Genomic DNA, 21910 nt, shown 5'->3' with positions numbered 1-21910 from the left:
GTCTAAGCATTCGTAAGGAAATTCAAAGCTGACTGGGTAAATATAAAGCAGGGAGATTTTTGCCCAAGGCATCAATCCTAGTTCTCACAATGTATTATAGTGATGTATCACAGGATGTTACGCTCATGAGCAAAGAGTTACTTTAACTACTTCAAATGGTAGCTTATTGCTTCACATAGCCTATTTATTTCACCAGCTGTGTATAGGCATGTAATATATTTTGACATTCTTCCTTTACTGCATTTTTAAAAGGGGAATTTCTTGAAATTTGGATCATGCACACTTTTATAACCAAAGTGTGCTGGCCAGGAGACAGAAGCTACAGATAAGTTTAGAAATACATCTTTCATTGTAATAATTCCAACTGGTTTCTAAAAACGTGCAGCGGGATATGTTAGGAATCTGTACAATTAGTTTGGTTGTGGTTGTAGCATTCACCATTCTTTGCAAAAGCTGATTAAAAAACACACTAATTAGAAATGTTTAATAGTGAATAGCAATTTGATTCAGATGTAAAGGCAAATCATAGTTTCCCATTAGGTGACAGTTTGATGGATCGTTTGAATTCTCCCTTCTCCCCTGATATGCAGTTAAAAGATTCAGTTGTTTTCATGAGAGTCTGCATACTGTAATCTGTTGTTATAAACTCTGATTTGTGCTTGCCATGCAAACCAGGATTGACTCCTAGGAATAAACCATGGTTTAGAAACCTGATTGGAAAGGCAAATACACAATTTAGTTTGACTGTCAATACATCTAATTATTAGTGTGGCCAAATACTTCAGTACTTAAATGCAGAGATCTGGAACCAAGAACATACAAGAGAGATTTTTATGCAAACCCGAAAAGTGCTAGGTTTGCAGAAAAATCTGATTTTTTTTAATGAAAGAATTAAAACCTTCCAAAATAATGGAAGTGGGATCTGTAGCTTTAAGAAATGAAATTGTCACTGTGGGTTTTTTTAGGTAACCACATTAGTATAATTAGCTTTCAGGCCTTGGTTTCTGCCAGCAAAAGGCGGCAAGAGCATTTTCCAGGGCTGTGTTGGCCTTCATGGGAAGACAGGCTATTGGCCTGTCAGTAGCTATAGACAACTTGCATGACTCACTGAGGCTGAGTGGCTTGCTACAGTCAACATTGGCTACTCCAGTAAAACCAGTTGTGATATTGTGGGTTCAAGTTTCAGACTGGGATCAGGTTGAATCCCAGCTCTCTTTCAGAAACTTGCTGAGTGCCCTTGAGGGTCCTCATTGTGTAGACAGGTAGGTAGTAAATTAAATATCTACATAATATAGTTAAAGATGGGGGGCAGATAAAAAGTGAGTCGGTGCGTAGGAGAGAAGGGAAAAGTGATGATAGCAAGAGGGGGAAAGGAAATAGTGTGTGGGAAGGATTATTATTGTTGTTATTATTATCATCCTTTAATTTATATCCCGCCTCCCCCCGGAGGCTCGAGGCAGGTCACATAAAACCAATCCCCTAAAAACAGTAATAAGAACAATAAAACATAGTATATTAATCACAACAAGGCAAGACAAGAATGGCGGCCAGGTTCATGCAAATTAACCCAATTTCCATAACTCCACTAAAAGGAAGAAAAAAGTGGGGGCTGATAGCACATGCAACTGCCACATTTGTGAGGGGGGGCGGATCTCCCTTGCTGCCCGGCCTCAACCAAAAGCCTGGTGGAAGAGCTCCATCTTGCAGGCCCTGCAAAACGTTGAAAGTTCCTGCAGGGCCCGCAGCTCTTCCGGGAGCTCATTCCACCAGGTCGGGGCCAGGACCAAAAAGGCCCTGGCCCTGGCCCTGGCCCTGGTTGAGGCCAGGCAAGCTTTCTTGGGGCTGGGAATTACCAATAGGTTAGCCCCTGCAGAGCGTAAGGCCCTGCGGGGGGTATGGGGTGAAAGGCGGTCCCTCATATACTCTGGGCCCAGACCACGGATGGCCTTGAAGGTCAAAACCAAAACCTTGAATCCGGAATATTATTTATTTATTTATTTATTTAGAACCGGTAACAAGTGCAGCTGCCTCAGCACTGGCTGGATATGTGCCATCCAAGGTGTAACTGTGAGGACCCTAGCAGCCGAATTTTGGACCAGTTGCAGTTTCCAGGTCAAGCCCAAAGGCAGGCCAGTGTAGAGCAAGTTACAGAAATCTAATCTGGAGGTGACCGTCGCATGGATCACTGTGGCCAATTGTTCGGAGGACAGATAGGGCACTAGTAGCTGAGCCTGGCGAAGATGGAAAAATGCCTGGCCAGTTACAAGGGAATATGAAGTATTTCATGCAAGTTATTGTGGATTCTACAATAAACAACTAAGCACAGCAACTACCAGATAGAGGCTGCTGGGGGTGGGAAGGAGGGCAAGCTGAAGATGGAGGGAGGACAGATAAAGGTAGTTTGACTCATGAGTGAAAAGGAATCAGGAAGCAGAGACACTATGGGAAGTTTCAGGAAATAGAGAAAATAGCAGGGCATGGTAAAATGAGATTTCCTCTCAAGTTCTGGCATAAAGTCTGCTTGTCAGTATCAATATAGCTAATAATCAATATGACGCTTGTGGACACCTGTATATAACAATAGGGATCATTAACAGACAAGGAAAAAAATCTACAGACTTGAAAAGACCCCTGGGTTTGCAGAATTTTTAAAAATATATATTAATAATAATGGGGATGTGACCTCAACCCCCCCCCCAATGGATATAGTACCTGTAATTTTAAGAAAAGAGAATCTCAGGGAGCACTACCAAATTTCTGAGCAACCACAGGAAAGTATGTAGATGGCTACCCAATTGAAGATGGTAACTGACCACTGCTGCCACCTGCTTATCCATCAGTAGGCCTGAGCACTGTGAAACTACAGACCTGTTCCATCAAGGGAGGTGCAATCTCATTCAGATTTGTTGAAACTTTAAGTCCTGGGTCCGACCCTCCATTTTCCAGTAGGATTTCTGTATGTGGTTTGGGAAAAAGGATATAATGGGGAAAAAAGTGGTCCCTGCAAATCCTTACGAGGTCCCTGCTTGTTGAGATATCATGACTAACTATGGTTGCCACTAACCAAGGAATACATAATTATCTGGACTTGGGTGAGCAACAGAAGGAAGTCCATGAGCCCAAGAATATCCCGGCTCATTGATGTAGCACCACATCATGGGTTGCCTTTATTTATTTGTTTGTTTGTTTAGATTTTAGGTTTATATACCACCCTTCTATACGGTTCTGAGCGTTTTACATATAACATCATATAACATATAACATGATTACATAGAACATTGCAACAAATATAACAAATATTTATATAACAATATATAACAAATAACAAGTATAACAATTATAACATGTCAACCAGAACAATATTTAACAGGAACCAGGAACATTGACATAGCTTTGGGTTGGTCAAATGTATGTCCTAATGTAGCCAATAGCTCAATGATATCTACAGCTTTTTAAATTTGATTGTATCAAATTGTGAGATCTCCATATAGATTATCTTAGTTGTCATACGGATAAGTGATTAACGTATGAGTCTTTAGTTCTGTTTTTGAAGTTCATGTGTTGTAAGCTGTGCACTTAAAACATGTAAGACCATGGCCTACTGATGTGTCAGATTACCAGCTAGCAACCCTGAAATTCCCCAGAATTTCAGAACCATTTACTTAATAGCACCTTGGGTTGTTGGATTCATAGCAGAATATATAGCTGACACTTTTCCAACTAGAAAGTGAAAACCCTTTAAAAATGAAATATCTTCTTTACTGTTCAGAGTATTCTATGTTTTGAGAGAACTAGAGTAATATATTATATTGAGACCTTTTCATCTTGTACTGTCTCTAATTTTTATAATAAGCTTTAATTGAATCTATTTTAAATAGATTTTGTTTTATACAAGAATTTACAATGGAATATCTCCTCGTTTTTAATTAGAAGTGGCTGTAAATCAAATAGAAAGAAAAACATCACTGCAGTGTTCTGCCTGCAATTTCCATATTGTGTTGGTCACTGAACAGAACTGTTCACTATTCCATATGTTGAAGTGCTACTGTTTTCATGATGAGCTTTTTAGGTGACAGATTCTGTTTATTGTGGCACAGAGAACTTCCAAAATGGTTGTGTTTGTTTTCTGTGTTTTCTGTGTAGATCTCAAGAAACCCCCGTAGATGGGCAACCTCCTGCACTGCCACCCAAACAGTCTAAAAAGAACAGTTGGAACCAAATTCATTATTCACATTCACAGCAAGAATTGGATAACCATATAAATGAAACATATGATGATTCATCATCTCCAGAAAAATCTACAGTAAGATGCTGCCTCAAACTTGCTTGTAATCAATCATAATCCACTTTTAATGGGGATAAATCAGTTTCTGTAAGTCAGTGTCCTCCATAAGTAACTTAAAGTCTATTAAAATTACACACATGCATAATGTGTCTTTCTTCTTCAAGGTTTCTGTGCAGATGAGGACTGCGCAGTTGCAGGCTAGCCACAGAACAAGATTTTCCAAAGCCTTCTGGGAGACTAGAAGCACCCCTTCTCTCTCTGGTATTTTCCCACCAAAATAATCACATGCCCAGGGGGAGGGGCACTACTCCCTCAGTTCTCTTTTTGCTGCCATGGAAAGATGATCTCCACTGCTATTCTGTTTTTTCTTTCACTTCATTCTTGAGACTGAGACGACTTCTTTCTCTCAAATTTTGCCCTTTTTTGTCATCAGTACTCATTTGAATTAAGAGTACTCATTTGAATGTAGAATAAACTACAGTTTAAAAATGTAGAATAAACTACAGTTTAAAAAATGCTTCGTGATAGGCCAACTGAGCCTCAGGGGAGGGTGCTATACCAGTGTGACAGACCCACTTTTATAACTGGCTAGTGGGACATCTGCAATACCAAATCTTACATCTCTACTGAAGCTGTAGGAGGGGGTTCGTCAACCCCCGGTTCTCTGCCCGGTATTGGGCCGTGAAGGCCTCGGTACCGGGCTGGCGGCAGCTTCGCTTGCCTCTCCCCCCCCGCAGTGAAAGGGGGGGAAAGAGGTAGGCGCGGCCGATGGCACATGTGCATGCATGGAGCTGCCGCGCATGTGTGTGTTTGCGCCCTCTGCTGGCACAAACGTGCATGTGCGGCAACTCTGCACGTGCGCGTGGCGCCTGGGCCGCCGGCTCTCCCTCACCGCCGGAGGCGGTCCTCAACCGCAAAAGGTCGGGGACTGCTGCTGTAGGAGGTTTTGTACCCTGCTGTTGATTGTATTTTGGCTGCTGGTTGATTCTGTAACTCTAACCTTTCCTCTTCCTTACTGGATTTCTAAAGATGTTACAAAACGGGTATAGTCTTTGTTTTATTTTGGCACTTTATTGGTGCTCCTTTACAATACAGCTTTTTAGTTTGCTCCACCAATGAGAATCTCGGGGGAGGGCACTCTCTATCCACAGATTTTAAAGCCCAGTGTCAAGGCCAGGAGCCCCTAACAGGGATTGTCTCTCACACTTCATGTTGGATCCTTCTAGGTTGGTGGAGGATATCACATTCTGTCTTGAATGCATGGTGGACCAATGCAACTTCATGTATCACGGCTTGTCAAAAGAGTTTTTTTTTCCTTGCCATGTTCCTGGATGTATTAGAAAACATATAGGGAACTCACTTCTCTGTTTTAAGATAGTTGTAGGTGAAGATCAATATGGTCTGTTATTTTTTTGATAGATTCACATCCACCTCCTTCATTCAGTCATCTTGTTGATCTCCCCATGTGAGGCTACACTGAATCGACTAAAATGAAAACCAGGTTGCATTTCTTGGAGTCTCTGATAGCAGCATGGAGAGAACTGAGAGATTAGCACCCTTCTCCTGATCATGTGATGATTTTGACAGGGAAATACCAGAGGGAGGGAGGGGTGCTCCTAGTGTTTGGAAATCCTTTCTGTGGCTAGCCTGCGGCAGCACAGTTCCCAAGTGTGTCTGCACAGAAGACCACTTGATGAACAACAGTTACAGGCAAGTGCCACCTTGTTTTCATTAATGTACTGTCTTCCTGCTGCTCTTTGGATCTTCAGGCTCATTACCTAATCAGTAATAGATTAGGAGGAATTAGGCATCACCTTGCGATTTTGGAGGAGTTCTCTAAAGAAATTCAAAATAGAAAAGCAGTAACAGTATTATGTTCTCATTTTCAGCCCAATGGTGGGATTCCTCATGATAATCTTGTTCTGATCAGAATGAGGCCTGATGAAAATGGAAGATTTGGTTTCAATGTAAAGGTACGAATAAAACTAACCCTCTTTTATTTTTGGATATACGTCTATGTTTTATGTTCTTTAATTACTGATCTCTCTTTTAAAGGGTGGATATGACCAGAAGATGCCTGTCATAGTGTCCAGAGTAGCTCCAGGAACACCAGTAAGTTATCAGGAAATGTTTGTAAAGGTATTGGTGGTGATAATGTATTCAAGTTGCTTAACTCTTGATTAGAACAAAGAATTTTCTGTTCCTGGAACAGGAATCTAAGGTAGAATCTTGTCCACTTTGTTGTAAAAGAATTCATGAATTTAGATCTAACCAACAGCTGGTGGAAGGCACTGGTGTGTATGGATTTTTCCTGCAATCTTGTCACAATAGCAGTTCCTTTCAACCAATGAAAGATTATGCTGAAACTTATGGGACCCACATTGACAAACAGCTATAATAATAAAGAGGCTATTTCTCTTCTGTAGGCAGCCTCCCAGCTGGCTTGGCTTTTTGTCAATATGTGTCCCATAAGGAACTTCTGGAGGGAAGGAGTTGGGGGAAAAATATACATAATGAGTTCATCTCTCTTTTGGTTTTTGAGTCCTCTGAAATGTAGTATAGCCCTTAAACAATTTATTGTTGCATTGTTGATGATGTAGTTGTGCAGGGATGAGTGGGAGTTCGCTGGATGGCACCTTGATATAACCTGGAAGTATTGCAGTTGTGTTCATGTGCCCAGCTAATAATTTGTCTGTAGCATAAATACTGTATTTACTCTAAAGGAATGTAAGACTACCCTCTTTAAAAAGAGAAGGTTATATATAAAAAACAAACGGCCCTTAATTTAAAACAAACCCTCCTTATAGTGTAAACAAAGTTTGTCATGTAGCAATTAATGTAAAGTGGTAAGGCAGCAGACATGCAGTCTGAAGCTCTGCCCATGAGGCTGGGAGTTCAATCCCAGCAATCCCAGCAGACGGCTCAAGGTTGACTCTGCCTTCCATCCTTCCAAGGTCGGTAAAATGAGTACCCAGCTTGCTGGGGGGTAAACGGTAATGACTGGGGAAGGCACTGGCAAACCACCCCGTATTGAGTCTGCCATGAAAACGCTAGAGGGCGTCACCCCAAGGGTCAGACATGACCCGGTGCTTGCACTGGGGATACCTTTACATAATATCCACTACAGAAGAAAGTAATTTCTTTCACTTTTTGCACTTCTTAGCATTGTAAATGTTAACAAGTAACGTTGGATCATTCTTTTTTAAATTATTTTTTAATCACACACACGGAGGAGTCAAACTACTAGGAAAAGAAACAGATAAATTTAACAACTGGCAGTGTGTTCCTAAACAGAATCACACTCTTATAAATGCATTAAAACAATGGGCTTAGAAGGGTATAATGCCTCTTAGGAATGTACTGTTAAATTGCCCAAATCCTTCACAGTGCTTTTGTAGACCAGGAAGTCACACTTCACCAACAGAAGGTTTTACATCTCCAGGCCAGCAGGGCCATTTAAAATTCACTCTTTTCCTTATCTCTTCCTAACATGTCCACAAGCCTATAACAGCTGTAGTTATTGTTGTGTTAAACTGCTGTAAAATCCACTGCTTTTTGAGTTTTGCTTTCCTAGGGGGAGTTGGGAACTACTATGCATATCAAGTCTGAAGTATAGAAGGAAGCAAAAGCTGGTGTGGAGTACTATTCTGAGCTCAAAACATGGACCAGTAGAGGACCATATCTACCCCATTTGCCAGGCCAAGGAGCTACAATTTCTAAAGCTAGTCAGCAAATCCATCCAGTTCACTTTTGCTGCCATTTCTCTCTACTGGTAGTTGGCATGCTTTCCCCATGTGCACATTGAATCACTTCTTGCACTCAGTGGATTAAAGATGACCCCCCCACCCTTTTAGAAAGTGAAAAAGGCAATCTTCCTTTAGAGTAAATACAGTAGAAAATTAAGCCTGCTCTTGCCAGTAACAGTAGTTGTGGGCACCAGCAAAATTTGAATTAAATTAGAGTTCAAGAATAATTCATTAGATCTTAGTTTTAGATATTCATTCAGTCCTAGTGAAATTTTTGAACCAAGAGCAATACTATTGTCTAATAATGCCTTGTGTGTTACATGTCAAGATTTCATATATTGTTGAAGGAGAAAATGTTGATTGTTGTTGATATAAGGAAAACAATTGAAATCAGATGCATCTGCACATATTATTCTTATATTGAAAAGCTTTTCATTAGGCTCAAATTGGTGCAGAGTTGGTCGCTACATAATAGTAGGCTGTAAATTTGAACAATTAATTGTTTTATTTGCTAAGATTACATGAATTTAGCTTATTTCTTTTGCATTGCTATGTGTGCTATTTTGGACCTCAACATCATAAAACTTAGAAAATTATTTTGTCAATGACATTTCTTTTGATAATTATTATTTTTGCCTTGTTTTTTTGCACCCAGCTTAATTTAATTATTACAATGGGGAAATCAGCTTTATTGGGGTAATGCAAGGGGAGCCACAATACAAATCAGTCTTCTTTTATTAACTGCAACATATTTTGTGACATTATTTTGAAATGACTGAAATCTGATTTTTGGTTCTTCACTTTGAAACTTTTTCAGAACCTATGTAAAAATGTCTTGATATTTTTCCCTTATATGGAACATAAAATGCTGAACAAGTTTAATTTCTTGTGCTTGGAATTTGTAAATATATAGCATTAATGAGCAACAAATCAATATTGGCTATTTTATACATTATGCAGATGCAAACTTCAGTTTTCCATCAAACCTCCCAGAAGCTCCTTTTCCAGTGGCCTTGTTCTTCTGTCTTAGCTTTGCAATTCACCTGTGGGCGAGTCCTGACCATCTCCTGGTCAAGTTTGGGAACTGCTGCTTTAAGCAATTATTACTTAAAAATAAGAGCAGGGGGGGAAGTCCTTTCTGCAGCACTTTTTCATGAAACATTTCATGTTGCAGGCTGACATTTGTGTTCCTCGTTTGAATGAAGGAGACCAGGTAGTACTGATCAATGGCAGGGATATATCAGAACATACCCATGATCAAGTTGTCATGTTTATTAAAGCTAGCTGTGAGAGGCACTCAGGGGAACTTGTGCTTCTAGTTCGACCTAATGGTGAGTAATTTTATGTGTATGGGGAAATGCTTTCCTTTTTCTTCATCTGACCATGTCCCTGTCAGAGCAAGACTTGAGGGATATCAATCTTTTACTGTCTTTATTGTAGACTCAAGATTGTCTACAGCTGTTTAGAATACCAAGCTCCTTGTATTAAAAACAATGAGATAGCTGTTTGATTCCTCACTTTCTGCTGTTCCACCATGCTATTGTTCGGGGCCCACTCTTACTGTTGTCACTATTGTCTAATAGGGCTGTGAAGATGATTCATAGTGTAATATATCATGGAATATATTTATTCTTCTAGTTTAGAGGGCTTATCACACCTACCAGTGAGAGAGAAATTAATTCCATTGCTGGCTAGCCGGTACTTCAGGCTCCCATGTAGATGTACCCTGAGGCACTATTCTTATCAAATAAAGTCTGTTGAGCCAAGGGGAGGGGTGGGAACTTTTGCCACCAAAGGGAGGGTTTATATAGGGATTTTGTGATTGTTTTAGGGAATTTATAATTGTTTTAGGGAATTTTAATATTTAATGGTTTGATTGTTACCTGCCACAAGTCACCATGTGAAAGTGGTCATACATACATACATACATACATACATACATACATACATACATACATACATACATACATACGGAAATATCATTTGCAAGGAATTTACTTGTTGTCTTTTACTTCCCTTTGATTTTTCTTTTTTTATCATGTCTTTTTTATTGCAAACCATTCTTTTGCACCTTTAGTAGGAAAATGGTATAAAATGTATTAAATGGGCTTCTCACTTGTGGTGTGGTCATAGAAATATTGCAGTAGTAAGCCATACCTTCTGTGCTTTTTTGAAAGAGACTTCTTGATCAGACCTGGAAATAATCTAGCCCAGCAGTGTCTCTAGCCAAATGCTGTTTGAAAACCATATGTGGCGTATGAAAGACAGCTGTCCTTAACCATTATCCCCAGTAATGGTTATTCAAAGATGTATACCATCTCTGCATATAGAGGCACCATTTAGTTATCATGGCTATCTATTTCGTGTCCTCATACAAAATAACCCATTTTCACAATGACAAGAAATAAATTAATGAAATGATAATTATATATCGTTTTTTTTGTGATTGTTACCAAGTTCTTGTTGTAAACTGCCCCGAGGCACTAGCCACGAGGGAGTGGTATAGAAGCCTCAAAATAAATATGGTAAATAAGCAAGCAAGCAATGGTGTGGTATAGAATAAATGAATAAGCAAGTAAGCAATGGTGTTCTGCAGAAATTGGCATTGGGACCAATGATTAGTAAACTCTTTAAAAAATATCTGGAATTTGGAGTGAAGAGGTAGGGAAATTATTGGGAACAGTTTGAAATGGATCTTCCACAATGGGTCAGATGAGGTTCAATGTTGTGTAAAGAAGAAGAAAAAGAAGAAGAAGAAGAGTTGGTTCTTATATGCCGCTTTTCCCTACCTGAAGGAGGCTCAAAGCATCTTACAGTCGCCTTCCCATTCCTCTAGTCAGGAACATTGAGGCAAAAAATCCTAACTTTAGATATATACCAGTGACTGACCAGAAAGGGTATCATGGGTGTGTGGCAGATAACTTGATGTAAACGTTGATTCAGTGTGCAGCAGTAGTGAAAAAGGAAAATTCTGTTTTGGAAATTATTAAGAAAGATTGAAAAAAAAATCCAATATTTGTAATGACCTTTTATAAAACTATGTAAAGCTGCATTTGGAATATAATAGTATACTAAATATCTCAAAAGGGGTATTTTAGCAGTGGAAAAGGTGAATAAAAGGGCAATAAAATAATTAAGGGGTTGGAACATCTTACCTGTGAGTCATTTGGAACTTTTCAGTTTAGATAAGTTGATTGGTGGTACGGTATGGTAGAAGCCAATAAAAGTATGTACAGGGCAGAGATACATGTTGGACACAACTTTTTCTCCTATTATACTAGAATTTGAAGACATCCAATGAAGTCTTTTCTCCAGTGGTCCAGGGTAGGGCAGTCACAACCAGTGGGAAGAAGTGCCTCCCTAGAAGCACTCCGCATCATTAACCTTTTTGATGACTCCTAGTAGAAGGGACTTCTATCAGTCTCCCAGTTTCAGCCATGTCTTGCTAGCAGAGAAATTATTGACAGATTCTAGGTCTGCCAAGGAGTGTAAGGAGGAGAAACATGCCCAATCTTCCAGACATGCCTGTCCCAGTCCTTGATTCCAGGCCCTAGGCATGGGCACAAGTGTCTTTCTTCAGCAAGATGTAGAGAGCATGGTATCTTACTGGATTCAGATTCTGAAGTCCTGTTCCTTGTTGTCATTGGAGGAAAGGGGAGCTCACTAAGGAAGAGGAACCTTTGGTGATGGCTATGGAAACGTGGGTCTTCCTGCAGGAGTTTTTCTCTAAATTGTTTGTTTTTAATATTTTAAAACTTTATTTAACTTAAATTCTTATTTTTGAATTCTATTTTTATATGTAATTTTTGTGTTCAGATAATTAAGATTCTGTCAGCTTTGTTAAACAAATTCAAGTTCATAACTTGTCTTTTTGGTGGAAACCCCTGCTTCCACAAATGACCTTCCTTTTGCCCTAATCCCAAATACCCACAGGAAAGGGAATGGTGTTGCTTGGATGTCAAGAGAGTTTTGAGTTGATACTGATTACACCATGCTGGTAAGATCTTTCCTGGACAATTCTAGCCTGCTCAGAGAGCATCAGTGTATATATGAAGTTAGGATTTTGTTGCCTAGAGAAGTCATTGTACACCAATTTACACTAAATATAATTTATGATTTTTATAGCCCATTCATCCAGTTTGGGGAGATTTCTTTTGGAACATTTTTTTTCAGTCTGTGTGATTTTGATTATTTGAATAATTTGGTGTCCTTTCAAACTTATGTCCTTTCAAACTCATAGCTCAGCCTTGAGTCCTGATAATTTATAAATAAATCAAATATTACCAATTCCAATTCAGATCTGAATGCAAACCCACTGTTTACTTGCTTCCATTCGACAGCAGGTTTCTGTGAGTTGGGTTTATGTCTTGTCTGTTGGTAATGCTTTACAAGTTTTTATTTATTCCAGCTTCATCATGCTTTTCTTTTCTGAAATTCGTCAAAAGACCTTATCATAGCAGTAGTTATTTGCATCTGGAGCACAGTATCACTCTTTTGTTGACCTCCTCTAGCACTCTCCTTTATGGTGTCATGAGAGTTTGGCTTCCCGTTATCCAAGGGATAGTGAATTAATCAAGGCCAGCAAAATCCCTAGTTTTTCCACTAGTTTGCATGCTATGGCCCATTGCCCTGAATTCATCACCTGTCTGGAAAAACATGTTACACACACACATGCCAGACATTTTGTTAGCAATCCTTGGGTCAAAAATGAAACTAAGAAGTGTGGAGGAGGAAATTAAATTCTACATTTCAGGGTCTTTTATTTAAACAAATACTGCAGTCAACACCAAGAGAAGCACTTAATTTGACTAGTTAAATCAAAATACCTACAATATGTTCTTTTCTGTGAATGTGATACAGGGGAAAAGTTGAACTCAAAATACATAAGTTGACAAAAATAATTTGATTGAGAAACCTTTTAATAATTTATTAACGTGGAGCAATTTCAAGGGTTCTGATTCTTTTTCCTTTATGTTTAAACCTCTATTTCCTTTGTAAATCAAAATATGTGGTATTCCAACACACAAGCTTATACATAAGGTTGTCAGTAAAATTTATGTATGTGTCTAATAATGGATGCAGGGTAACTGCTTAAAGTGATAATTGGCAAGAAAGTTTTCTGTTGCATGGTTGCTCCAAAGCAAGACTAAGGAGGAAGTGGCATTGTCCATACTATTGGACTACCTATGAGTTATTTTCCTTGGCACACATTCCTCTGCTGAATTAAATCATCACACAAAAACCTGGCTCCCATTTTGCTTGGGGGGGGGATCTTCTTACGCTCTTGCCATTTGTGAAGTTAGGTCTGTAGTAAAATAACACTTTCAACTATTGGGGGGGATTTATCTTACATAGAGTGCTTCTATTTAACAAAGCACAGTTGAAAATTCATGTTACTTAATAGCAGTGACTAATGTTGATGATTCATCCTCAGTCTTGCCTTCAGTGATTGCAGCATTGACCTTTCAATGCCATACTCTGAAGCTATAGTCACCATAAAAAATGGCTGAGAATTAGAATATTTTAAAAATAAATGTAGAAAATATCTCTTCAAAGAAAATTTATTTTTTCCAGAAAGCATAATTATGATTTGTGTCATGAAGAATATTCAGTGCAGCAGCAATCTAAATTTGGGTAGAATTGAACCTTTCTCAGTAATACTATGGTTTGTTGCAGCTGTGTATGATGTAGTAGAAGAGAAACTGGAGAGTGAACCTGACTTCCAGTACATCCCTGAGAAGTCCCCAGTAGATGGTATCCACCAAGATGACAATGCTCTGAGAGAATCGATGTTTCAACTAGCAGAAGGGCTTATCACTGGAACTGTCCTGGCTCAGTTTGATGTAAGTGAAATGCCTCCCAGACATTGTGTTCATCTCCATGTGCTTTCTATATGAGAATCTTTGACCTTAGGGCTTATATCAGGCTATGACTAGATCTGCAAAATTGCTTTATATAAGGTGAGCAAAATAAATCAGGCAGTTGGTATGCCTTACTTTCCCCTACACAAAACCTTTATAAGATGTGGGCTTATAATGATCTAAGGGAGGAGTTAGTTTGCATTTAGGTGTTAGGAAAGGTGCTTGAAAAAAAGGGGGGTGGTTTCACTGGCAGTGAAATGCTTTGCCTACAGAGGTTGCATGACTGTGCCTTTTTTCATTCAGGACCCTGGACAGCAGTCCACTTGAGCTAACTTCAGCAAAGAAAATAGGCTTTGGGATTTTAAAGTTAACCCTTAAATTGCTTTCCTGAAGTGTCCAGGCGGTTGGTTACATAGGTAAAACCTTTCATCTTAGATATAGAAGGAATAGTATTTTTATGGAGGATTGATGAGCCCAGTTACACTAAGGCTGTCTTTGAGATTTACAAGTCTGTTTTTTCCATATTTGAAAATAGTAATTCCATAAAATATCAGGGTTCTCAAAGTGAATGTGAGTTACCTTTGATAAATGTGGATAAGGTCTTTGGACATTCCATTTATTTTTTATTTATTTATTTTAGATTTATATACCACCCTTCCATACAGCTCTGGGCAGTTTACATATAACATCGTATAACATGATTACATAGAACATTGCAACAAATATATAACAAATATTTATATAACAACATATAACAAATATAACAAATAACAAATATAACAATCATAACATATCAACCAGAACAATATTTAACAGGAACATTGACACAGCTTTGGGTTGGTCAGATTCTTCGGTCATGGGAGGGGGTCTCTGGGGGGGGCAATCGCTGTTTTTCGGCTAGTCAGCCTCAAGCAAATGCCTGGTGGAGGAGCTCCCTTTTGCAGGCCCTGCGAAATTGTGAGAATTTGGACAGGGTCCTGATCTCTTCAGGGAGCTCGTTCCACCAGGTGGGGGCTACGACCGAGAAGGCTCTGGCCCTTGTCGAGGTCTGAAGTGCTTCTCTGGGGCCAGGGATCCGGAGCCAGTTGGAGGTGGCAGAGCATCTAACTAGATCAAATAGAGTGCCGTTTTCTGAGAACCAAAACCAACAACAGAGATACGCAGGTAAAACACGTTCCATGTTTCATGTTCCAGCAGAACTACTTGTACAGTTCACCGTTCTGGAATGGGAACAGGCATGCAATGCTGAATATGGAGTTACAGCTTTTGTCTCTGATAACACCAGGCACAAGCCCCCTGGACCTCCAGATAACTTTATTAATCCTGACAAAGGGAATTTGATTTTCATTCACATAGAGTCACCTGCAGAATAATAGCTAGCTAAATAGAAATAGCTAGTTAATGACTTTTGGAACTAAGTACTAAGTTAACCAACTCACTACAAACCTCTATAATTTCTTACAACTTACAAAGTATTGTTTGTTCTTATCCTCCTAAATTAGGGTCTCAAATCACAGTTCAATGTGGATTTAAAGAGATGAGAATAATCTAGGTTTCAGAGGAAGAAAACAGTCTGGGTTTAAGAGAACAGAACAAAGATAGATCTGACTCAGATAAAAGTATAAAGAATATTGCTACAGAAGCATTTAACTTCTGAACCTGGCTAAATGTGAGCTTTCACCTGATTGCTCTCAATAAGCAGGCTTTATGGAAGAAACGGTGATGTGAACATCTCTGAATCCTTGCTAAGACTGACCTCCCTAGGAGCTGTTAATCCTTATTAACCCTGGTTCCTGTCACTCCCCTTGATCCACCATATGGGTACGACACTGTCCAGGTGCTATTCAGTGCTCCAAAAGCAAAAGCCACCTTTCAAGTCTATGGTTGGAGATAATGTGTTCTTGTAGTTCCCTCAACATCAAACGAAACAAGGGCCAGAATTCCAGAGTCACTGAACTAGCTACTTTCAAACCTACAACCATGAATAACAAGGAATCATAAAGGGCTGAAGGTAAATGTAAAGATGACAGGCGAAAGCTGGATACAAGAAAGGAAATGGCAAAAGCTTGTGATAACAAGGTTTTGACAGTAAAATGTGAAGGGATCACATGAACCTGAGGATCCCCCAGTTTCTTTTATGTAGTCATGCTTCAGTTTGTCTCTTAAACTACATTTCTGAAATGGTAGTAATTATTCTGTCTGTCTGCTGCTTCCAGTTACATAGCATATTCCAATGGAACTGTTGGTATGTAGGAACAGAAGATGGAAATATAGGTCAAATTTTGACATGGCCAAAATCTCTTACCTGCTATGTCTGATATAAGGCAGTAGCTTATGAAGACAGCTCCAGTGAGTTTGATCCCCCCCCCCGTAGATCTAGCCTAATAAGTGGTTTAGGGAAATATTTTCCCTTTCAAATATTTTAGATGTGCATTAATATATGCATAGATTGGATGCTTCGCTCAAACTTTATGCAGAAACATAATTAGTCTTGAGAGCTTTGGAATTCTTTCTGGTGTTGCCAGTGCTTTTTCTTTATCATATCATATAATTTAGGAAAAGAATTAGATGTATACTGAACTCCCCCCCCCCAATGTAATTAGATGCATAATATTTTTTTACTTTCTTATCTGTATCTGGCTTCTTCAGCAGCACATCCTCTCCTCAAATTATCTTGAGGCATTAAGTGACATTCAAAATGTCACATCTGCTGTTTTATGCAGCATGGGATTTAAAAGTTTCTTGCATTGATAAATATTCACTAAACTGAAATAATTCATTGATTCTGGCTCCTTTGTATGACTACATAAGGCTGTGAATGTACTAAGCTACCTTGGAATGTAGAATTAGGAATGGACAAGAGCATTTATCGTGTTTTCTAAATTATCTGGGTGTTTTTTGCTTAGATACATTTTTGCCTGGTGCTCATAAGAAAAGTTTGGCAAACAGCACAGTGTTTTAAGGCTTGATACCTCAAGTTTTAAGGTTTGATACATTGTCTAATATTCATGACCCTTTCCTTGATGTAAGTATCTCTGCTCACACCCACAGCATATGTCTTTACTGAAACTTTACGTCAGTGTTTCTCAACTTTTTTACCATTGAGAAACCCCTGAAACATTCTTTAGTGGTGTGATCCAAACATTCTGAAGTGGTGTGGTCATGCAGAATATAGTTGGGAAGCATAACTGGGTATATACTCACCTGGGGGGCCCTCCAGGCCCATCACTTACTATTTTGGGAGGGGTGGGTGGGTTGACATGACCATATCTGATCATATCACCCAATAAATGTTTAACAAATTTTAAAAGCTATTTAAAATTAATTAACTCCCACCCATTTGGGAAACAGCAAGAAAGCCCAGAGTTTCACAAAACCCTGATTGGGAAAGTTGGCATAGGTGATGATGAATACTCAGTTTCCTGAAAGGTTGCAGAAGTACAAGGTGCAAGTGCTGTCTTCCTTGTTTGCAAGTGTGGGGAAAGTGTAATTTTTTAAATGAAATGTTGCCTTGCTTGCATAAGCCATCTTGCGATTAGTCATATTTTTTCTTGGTACTACCTGCCTTGTTTGTTTCTGTTCAGCAACTGTATAGGAAGAAGCCTGGGATGACAATGTCTTGTGCCAAATTACCTCAAAACATTTCCAAAAATAGATACAGAGACATTTCGCCTTGTAAGTACTTGAATGGAATATGAACGTTAAAATTCATTACAAAGATGTGCAGGCTCCCTACAGCCATAGAGTAGTTGTGAGGAATGGCTGTTAAAAAATAACAGGAACCCCTTTGGCAGTAGGGGAAGAAGGGCACTTGTACTCCCTCTCTAGGGTTTTGCTGTGCTGAAACAATATGGAGAGTATTACTTCCCCATTTCTTAGGCTTCCCATAAAATAGAGTGGTGTGTCAGGCTGAGAGTGTGCAACTGGCATAAGGTCACCCAGCAAGCTTCCATGGCAAATTGGGTTCAAACCTGGATCTCCCAGGTCCTAGCCTGAAATTCTAGCCACTAGACTACACTGACTTTTGTGCATTGACTGGTGTTGAACAAAAACAAGCAACCATTCCTGAGTGAGGTCATGCAAGTTGCATGTAATCAAGTCATTCAATGGTCGCTGCAAGGTCTGGCCCTGAGGAGCCCTCCCTCAGAAGTCAAAGCAGCCCTGGAAAGGCTTTGCCCTCTTCCCCTGCCTTTTCTTGACAGAAACCAAGCTTGAAAGATGGCAATACTTCTTTTGCCATCTAGAAATCCCTACATGACTAAAAGGCATTTGTTACAGGTGCTATTTCTTTTCTTTTTTTTTAAGACTTGGAATTTTTCTGTAAACTCCAGACTTTTTCAGGTTTCTGGTAAAATCTGTCTTGTCTGTTCATGGCTCAGTCCTGGATTTAAGTTCCACAGATGTGATGTGGCCATGAAAATCAGTTATGTTGATTTGTTATCTTTTGCTGAATTTACAAATGTACTGATGTGTTTTTTTTTCCTTTCCAGATGATGCTACACGGGTCATTTTAAAGAGTAATGATGATTACATTAATGCAAATTATATAAATGTGAGTTGGTGATAATGGTGGTGTTGTACATTAGTCCATGGAGTGAGTTTTGGGATTCAATTTGCCCTTTCAGATTTACCTTGCATTTTGAGCTACTTTTGGGAAGACACCACTAGCAATTAATTGGGGGAAGCAGGGTTGTGGAATGCAATCCTGATTACATGTTGCATGGGTGATCAGAGAGATAGAGCAAATCCTGCTTGAGGCAAGGGCTCTCTCTACTTTCTTACTTGTGAGGTTTATTGTCCTTGTTTTCCCAGGAGTAGAGGCTCCCTGTCAGAACTTGTGTTAAGAGGTGGAGTACCTGTAAGGGTTCTGAGCAAAGCACTATTGGCAGTAGACTGTAATACGCTTGCCATCCTCCTCAGTTATTTGAGTGAAGTGTTCAAAGTGCCCTTTCTCTAACATCCCATGATCAAAGTTCCGCTGGTGGCTCTGTGTGTTTGTGACCAATATGACACCTCATTCTCAGCACCTCTTCATCTGAGATATGAGTATCCTAACTGGGCTCATATCATGTTTAGGAGACCTGTGATTAATTGCAGATTTAGTATCCAAAGCTATACTATGATCCAAGGTAATGTAGAGGCAGAAACCTATTTTGGGCCTCCTACAACAACATATCTACACCAGCAGAATGCTGAAGCAACATTATTCCCTGTTCAGTCCACCATAGAGCTTAGGTGAGAGCCTGAAGTTTTTTCCATTAATGATTTAACTGCGACACCTTTTTATTTTTAAGAAAAAAGATAGAAATATAAGTGGGATAAAGAAGAGAAAAGAGAGGTTATATAAGTCATTCAACAATTACTATATATTGTAAGGTATTTAAAAGAAACAAGCAAAGACATTTTCAATGTTCTTTGGAGAAATGCACGATCTGAAAAACATTTTTACCAATTGCCAATTTTCTCTTAATGTCTGGCTGCCTGTAAACTTTCTTTCTTTACCGTATAACCATTCCCATTGCTGCAAAGGTATTTGCTCTCTAAAATTCTGTATCCATTTAATCCACTCTTTCTTGACTTATTATTGAGAAACCCCCGAAACATTCCTCAGGCTTCGAGAAACCCCAGAAGTGGCGCAATTGTGCAGAATATGGTTGGAAAGCATAGCTGTGTACACACCTACCCAGGGCCCCTCTCCAGGCCCATCATTGGCCATTTTGAGAGGGGTCAGGGATCATTAGCCAGTTGGTGTTATCAAGGTCCAGAATCTTCTTGTAATTTTAATATGTAGGCAATTATCAAAAGCAACATTCTGATAGATAATGCCCCAAAATTATATCTTCCTGTTAAGTTACCTGTCAGATATACCAAATTGCTCTTCTTTTCTTTGTGCTTTGCTGTGTCACACTGAAACCAAGGCCTTAGTCCCTTCAAAACAGGCCAAACACCTCTGATCAGAAAAGGGGGAAAGGGTACCCAGTTGTCAATCCACTGAAAGAATAATCCACAATATATTCAATAATCCTACAGTAAGTCAAAACCTTCCGAGGAAAAAGAATACAGATCACTTCATGTGCTTCAAATGGCTCCTCCCTGCCTCCAAATTGGAGCCTCCTGAATTCAATTAATACATTGTTAACACCTGATATTCCTTAACAGTAGCAATGTAATTTAGAGACAGTTTGGGAGTTTATAGCATCATAAATCACCCATCGTCCTCTACACCAGTGGTCCCCAACCCCCGGGCCGGAGACCAGTCCGAGGATCAGTTGATACGGGGCCACGGCTCCTCATCCTCTTCCCTGGCTGCTGCCTCGGGGGCTGCCCTACCACTCTGCCGCCAGCTCACCTTTGATGCTCTCCAGCGGCCACCATGGCTGGGGCTCCCCCTCGGTGTGGCACTGTGCAGCTGCTGCTGGCAGCGCCCCCCAGCAGGCAGCGGGAAATCAGGGGTGCCGGTGGGAAAGCAAGTGGAGCAGGGGCTCAGGCAACGGCGGTGATGTCCCTCAGCAAAAGACTACCCCGTCCCCAGGCCTCAGTAAAATTGTCAAGCATTGACCGGTCCCCAGTGATAAAAAGGTTGGGGACCACTGCTCTACACTACACAGCTCACAGTCCATAAACTTACCAAAACTTTCTTATCGGAAAAATCAAATGTTGCTGAGAGACTGCCAGCTTTCCAAAATAGTTTGTAGTTCCAAGCAAATCTTTAGAAATGGGCCAAAACCTTACAGATTTATAGTGAGAAAGATAAAAAGCCCTATTTAAATAGGGAGGTTGAAGCCATCTTAATCTCATCTGATTTTGGTGTTATCTGAACCAAAATGGAATCTGTTCTCTCCTCCCCCCCTGGAGGATTCAACTTTTAGAACTCCCCTATAGGGAGTGATAGAGAAATAAATTCTGTCTATTCTGGCATTAATATGCCTTGAGTGAGATAAGTCTGGAAGCTTTTAAAAATGCTCCCATTCTGGTCATCATTCCCCCAGAAGCCCATATCAACAAACTCCCTCCTCAAAGAAATTTGTCTGTCTCCCTCTATCTGTTTCTTTCACCAGTAGAAGGTGACTTTTGTTTTGTCTGGCATCCCCCCAGTAACTGTTTTGGGCCCCCCTTCTAGTGTATTTGTTTACACATTTTCAGTAGACTTTTATATTTACAATGTATTTTAATTGTTTTTATGTTTAGGTAGAAAGGCATCATAAAAATATTTTCCTGTATGTGTGTGTAGTATTTTTCCTCTTTTGTGATGATTTGATTTTGTATCTTGTTAAAATTAGAATCAACAGAATCTGAAAAAAGTTGCTGTGCAGCTAATAAACACATTTTGTGTTTCTATTTTTAGATGGAAATCCCTTCTTCCAGTATAATAAACAAGTACATTGCTTGCCAGGGTCCTTTACCCAACACTTGTCCTGATTTTTGGCAGATGACATGGGAACAAGGCTCTTCTATGGTTGTAATGTTAACTACTCAAGTGGAACGGGGCAGAGTAAGTCTTACATTACTGCATTCAATAAAATACATCATTTTCATCCATTTTTAATTTTTGAGAGGTTTCTTGGAGTGCATTAACAATTAACAACAGGGTATATTACAGAAGTACAAAGTGAATAGGGTCTAGAAGACCTTCAGGGTTTTAATTACTACATTGGTAATAAGATGGTAGCTTTCTAACTTTCCATGGGCACAAAAGAGCATAGACATGGACACCATGCTGCTTTAAAAGTTCTGAGCTTTCAAAATGTTAAACTAATAAATTATTTAGAATTTTAAATCAGCAGGCCCATTTGCCTTCTTAGAACCCCATGTACTTGCATTTGCAAATGTACCCATTGTTGTCTGGGAAATTATGTGGGAAAAGGAAGTAAACTAGTAGAACAATCTCATTTAGCTTTTACTGAGATGTCAATTAGTCATTAGTGCATTTGCTTAATTCCATTGTGCAATGAAAGTTATTCAGCTTGAGTTATAAGTCTCAATGCATGTTTTGTAGATTGAGCGAAAAGTAACAACCA

The 21910-nt window shown here is 39.5% G+C and overlaps 1 protein-coding gene across 1 annotated transcript in view; it reads left to right on the top strand.

Annotated features, from left to right (window-relative positions):
• Window positions 1-21910, top strand: part of PTPN4 (protein tyrosine phosphatase non-receptor type 4) — a 138693-nt gene that overhangs the window by 98555 nt on the left and 18228 nt on the right. The window contains exons 16-23 of the mRNA XM_077320550.1: window positions 4144-4303; window positions 6175-6258; window positions 6341-6397; window positions 9206-9362; window positions 13708-13874; window positions 17477-17567; window positions 18383-18444; window positions 21238-21384. Of these exons, the coding sequence (XP_077176665.1) occupies window positions 4144-4303; window positions 6175-6258; window positions 6341-6397; window positions 9206-9362; window positions 13708-13874; window positions 17477-17567; window positions 18383-18444; window positions 21238-21384 (925 nt within the window). The remainder of the gene's footprint in view (window positions 1-4143; window positions 4304-6174; window positions 6259-6340; window positions 6398-9205; window positions 9363-13707; window positions 13875-17476; window positions 17568-18382; window positions 18445-21237; window positions 21385-21910) is intronic.

Source organism: Paroedura picta, chromosome 2 (assembly GCF_049243985.1).
Source record: "Paroedura picta isolate Pp20150507F chromosome 2, Ppicta_v3.0, whole genome shotgun sequence".
In the NCBI taxonomy this organism is placed as follows: Eukaryota; Metazoa; Chordata; class Lepidosauria; order Squamata; family Gekkonidae; genus Paroedura; species Paroedura picta.
This window is presented reverse-complemented; position numbering and strand designations above follow the sequence as displayed.